Source organism: Seriola lalandi, unplaced genomic scaffold (assembly GCF_002814215.2).
Source record: "Seriola lalandi dorsalis isolate HSWRI2012SDOR001 ecotype SW California unplaced genomic scaffold, Sedor1 jcf7180002052474, whole genome shotgun sequence".
In the NCBI taxonomy this organism is placed as follows: domain Eukaryota; kingdom Metazoa; phylum Chordata; class Actinopteri; order Carangiformes; family Carangidae; genus Seriola; species Seriola lalandi.
In genome coordinates this window covers 1-2,340 of record NW_019523027.1, presented here as the reverse complement: position 1 = coordinate 2,340, position 2,340 = coordinate 1, and the positions used below count along the sequence as shown (strand labels likewise).

The 2,340-nt window shown below is 43.8% G+C and overlaps 1 protein-coding gene across 1 annotated transcript; it reads left to right on the top strand.

Moving 5' to 3' along the window:
* The first annotated feature begins 8 nt into the window (after positions 1-8).
* LOC111650548 (N-acetyllactosaminide beta-1,3-N-acetylglucosaminyltransferase 2-like) lies at positions 9-2,334 on the top strand. Its single transcript, XM_023400445.2, has one exon. The coding sequence runs from the start codon at positions 36-38 to the stop codon at positions 675-677; it is 642 nt and encodes a 213-aa protein (XP_023256213.2). The 5' UTR covers positions 9-35; the 3' UTR covers positions 678-2,334.
* Positions 2,335-2,340: the final 6 nt, after the last annotated feature.

Below are 2,340 nucleotides of genomic sequence, written 5' to 3'. Positions count from 1 at the left end.
GGACCGTGGCGACCGTGTTCCTGCTTGGCGACACCATGTCAGTGGACCACTTCCCAGACCTGCTGGGTATGGTGGGCCACGAGGCGAACCTCCACAAAGACCTCCTCCAGTGGGACTATCGGGACACCTTCTTCAACCTCACCCTGAAGGAGGTCCTCTTCCTGGAGTGGTTCAGCCAAAACTGTCCCCAGGCCCAGTACGTCCTCCAGGGCGACGACGACGTCTTTGTCAACACTTTGCGAATTATCGACTTCCTGGAAGGCCTGTCGGAGGTCAAGGCGAAGGATTTGTTCATAGGCGATGTCATCAGCAACGCGGGTCCACACCGAGACAAAAAACTGAAGTACTTCATCCCTGAGAGCGTGTTTGTGGGCCGGTACCCGCCCTACGCCGGCGGCGGAGGTTATCTGTACTCTGGGGAGTTGGCGCTACGCCTTCACAACATCTCTCAACAGGTCGTCCTGTATCCCATCGATGACGTGTATACGGGGATGTGTCTGAGGAAGCTGGGTCTGGTTCCCGAGAAGCACAGTGGGTTCAGGACCTTTGACATTGAGGAGAAGTACAGGTACAACAGCTGCATCTACAGGAGCCTGATGCTGGTTCACAGCCGGACGCCGCAGGAGATGTTGAAGATCTGGTCGTGGATCGTCCGTCCGGAGCTGGAGTGCCAGTGAACGCCGTCAATGATTGTTCGAATATAACCTTTTTAAATTATTTTAAATCCTGAACAACCTCTGTGTTAATTTTTTTTAAAGAAATTTAAATAATTTATTAACTGTATTTTAAAGTCGACTGTATTTGTGAATAATTTCTTTTCCATAAGTTTTATATTCACATAAAAGAAAGGAGCATATTTGGCAAACATTTTCCCCCACTGCCGCTAATGTCAGCAAGATAGCGTGTGTGGAGTAACCCAATGTCTGCACATGCTAACTGCTAACACATATAAACATAAGGTTAGCATGCAGCAGGCTAATGTTAGAGTGTGGTACGCTGCATTTGGAAAGTTTCTCATGTTTGGGACATGAGAAACATGTCATTGGACAACTGAAGACAGATGTGTAATTTCAGAGTTGGTCGTGTCAGGGTTAAAAATAATGTGTATCAACACTTTAACACTATATCCATCATATTGGGTTTAATTACCCTGTTTTTGAGCTTTCCTTAAACTCGATGTAATGTGGTTAAACGTCCAATGCGTTAGGATTTAGTGGCATCTAGTGGTGAGGTTGTAGATTGCAACCAGCTGCGACCAAGCGTGTAGGAGAACCTACGGCGGCCTTCAGGTAACATAAAAATGCCTAGTCTGTGTCTAGAGTCGGTGTTTGGTTTGTTCGTTCAGGGCTACTGTAGAAACATGGCGGTGCAACATGGCGGGCTCCATGGACGCTATGTAGATATGAAGGGCTCAATCTGAGCTAACGTACGTGATTACGAATATTCAATTTCTGCCAATAGATTCTACTAAATCCTACACACTGGTCCTTCAAGAATTATGTTGTGCTCTGTATGCTACATGCTAATGCTACCACTGCTATGTTATCATGGTACTGCTAATGTTTGTATATGTGCAGCTAGCATGCGTGCAGGTTGATTATTTCGCCCATATAAACTCTGAATCAGTTTTTGGTTGACGTGCTCTTCCTCCTGTTCATACAACACATTACAAAGATCCCTTCCTCATGTCATTCAGCGTGAGTGAGTCCTCGCTCTGAGAGAAAATCTATTCAACGCTTTATCTAAAGGTCAAATGAGTCAAAACAAGTGGTGATCTTCCAAAGTTCGCACTATTATTACAAAATTCCCTCTGTTTAATTTTAGTGTTTCTGTGCAGTCGAGGAATTGAAACACAAAGGGACCAAAGAAACTGTAAATATGTAAAATATTAACTTGTTTTTATTAACTCACTTGCTCATATTAGCTTAGCTGAACTTTTGGATATAAGTTGTACAGTGAACGCAGACTGTGGAAGGGATTTCTGCATGGCCAGTATGGACAGGAGGGGGGGTGCATGTCTGTCTGTCTCCATGTGACTTCACATCACGTGAGCCACTCTGCAAATTAGCAGCATTATCACGTGCGTGTTGATTTTCCAGTGGATATTATTCATGTTTACAGACATTTTTCAATATGCACCGTGCTCATGTATTAAAAGCTAAAGAGAGATGATGGGAGATTTAATCTCGATGGTTTAATGATATTTAATAAGCCACTACAAGGACAGCATAGATCTCCACAGACTTTCTAATTTCACATTTGTACAGTAAAAATGAAAAAACGCTCTGTATTCTTTGTTTTTAACATCCCAACTGTTGCTGCTGTTACTGAGAATTGATC

Coding starts and splice junctions, on each gene's coding strand:
- LOC111650548 (XM_023400445.2), top strand. CDS start 36: ATGTCAGTGGACCACTTCCCAGACCTGCTGGGTATGGTGGGCCACGAG.